The following is a 2,010-nucleotide window of genomic DNA, read 5'->3' as shown; positions in this document are numbered from 1 at the left end:
AGAGATGTAAATCAAAACAACAATGAGATATTCCATCTCACCCCAGCACAGATGGCAAGGTTCAATGAGACAGAAAATAACAAATGCTAGTGGGGATGTGGAGAGATTGGGACTCTCATACACTGCTTGTGTGACTGTGAAGTGACACAACCACTGTGGAAAGCAATATGACCATTCCTTAGAAAGTTGGCATTGGAGACACCATTTGACCCAGCAATCCCATTCCTAGGTATATGTCCTAGAGAGATGAGAGCCAGGACAGGAACAGATACATGCATGCTCATATTCATCACAGCACTATTTACAATAGCAAAAAGATGGAAACAACCTACATGCCCATCAGCGGAAGAGTGGATGACCAAACTATGGTACATACACATAATGGAATGCTATGCAGCAGTAAAGAATAATGTAGAGTCTGCAAAACACTGCATAATATGGATGAACTTGGAGGACATTATGCTGAGTGAAATAAGTCAATCACAGAAAGACAAATATAGTATTAGTTTGTTGTTGTGGACAGTCAAGGAAAGGTTTATACATGGAGGGAAACTTTCTTTGTTGGTTGCCAGGGATGGGAGGGGAGGAAACACTGCAAAAAAACAAACAAAGTACTGACCCAAGTCACTTTAGTTTTGTGTATTTCACTGTACATAAATTGTATTTCAATAAAATGCATTAAATTTTTTTTAAAAAAAGTGAATGAGAACATTGTATAACCATTCTGTAGTATAATATAATAAAACTCTGAAATTTAAAAATAAATAAACCTTCACTTAAAGGCTCAATGAATTAGGATATAGGTGTACGGCAGAACTGGGGCGGGGGGGCAGGGGGGTGACGGGGTGGTCAATGAATAAAAACCACAACTGTAAGGGCACTGGAGACGTCTTCAGGAATGCTGGCTGTACTTGAAGCCTTGTTATTTGATAAGCCCAGGAGATTGTTCTAAACTACACTCCAGAAGGCAATTACCTCAAACTTCACTGTCTACATTGTCATGTAAATTCACACTAGGAGTCTAAATAGGTTTTTGCTTACCATTTAGAGGGATTAAACAGCATCAGAGGAAGTTCAAATATATAAACTGAAACTGGTCAAAAAAGAATAGCCACATTTCAGAAACTATACCATTGGTGCACTTTTCCGTGATAAGGCTACTATGTTTTAAAAGGAGGCACAGTGAATTTTAAGACATTGACATTTATAGCCGCAGCTCGACGCTTACTCTTGGAGGCCCAATTATCATCCCTGTCCATCTTGTAAGTGTCATGTCTTCGTCATCTTCTAGACCCCAGCTAACTGTGCCATCTCCTACTCCTTTCTGGCCTTCTTCGAGTTCTTCCAACAGTCGGAAATTGCGAGGGACTTTTACTCCTAAAATAAATGGAAAGAAATTCAAGATACTAGCAACTCCAGGGGAACGTGTAAGCCTACAGCTAACTGCTCATTATTACCACCTGGGAACAAAGATGCTAACATGCAAAAAACTGCCGAGACTCCTCACCTGCAGACTTGCTGCTTACAAAGCTATCTCCATCAGCCCAGCCAGTGGAAAGGAGGCATCCGGGACTGTCACAAGGGAAATGACTATTCAACCAGAGCTAGGTAAACTTAGAAAGATACCCCACCCCACACCCTCACAGCTCGACAAACTCAATAAAGGGTGTACATTTCTAAATGTGGATTAATTCGGGTCCACCTGAGATGAAAACCACCAATGTCAAGTGCTAACAAAAGTGCCTTGGAGAAGAAGAGGCTATTGTTTCTATTTTGCTATTAAGGGTACACTCACTTGTTGGAATGACTCTCAAGCCACCTTAGGAGCAAGAGTTGCCTTGGATAGTTTTTTTTGTTTGTTTGATCAACTAAGAGTCAGCTGAAGGTGTCAAAGGATAAAATTTACTTACTACACGGTTAATATTTTAATGATTAAGCCATAGTGTCTCTCTGAACTTGTGAAAAAGCTGAAAGAAAGTTAGTTCTCTGATTTACTTGTTCCTGGAAATA

At 40.0% G+C, this 2,010-nt stretch overlaps 1 protein-coding gene across 1 annotated transcript in view; it reads right to left on the bottom strand.

Moving 5' to 3' along the window:
- Window positions 1-2,010, bottom strand: part of LOC103194895 (plasmanylethanolamine desaturase) — a 105,301-nt gene that overhangs the window by 32,000 nt on the left and 71,291 nt on the right. The window contains exon 6 of the mRNA XM_042780633.1: window positions 1,229-1,377. Within this exon, the coding sequence (XP_042636567.1) occupies window positions 1,229-1,377 (149 nt within the window). The remainder of the gene's footprint in view (window positions 1-1,228; window positions 1,378-2,010) is intronic.

The sequence above is a fragment of the Orycteropus afer genome, unplaced genomic scaffold (genome assembly GCF_000298275.1).
Source record: "Orycteropus afer afer isolate SDZICR_OR568_19922 unplaced genomic scaffold, OryAfe1.0 scaffold00049, whole genome shotgun sequence".
NCBI lineage: Eukaryota > Metazoa > Chordata > Mammalia > Tubulidentata > Orycteropodidae > Orycteropus > Orycteropus afer.
This window is presented reverse-complemented; position numbering and strand designations above follow the sequence as displayed.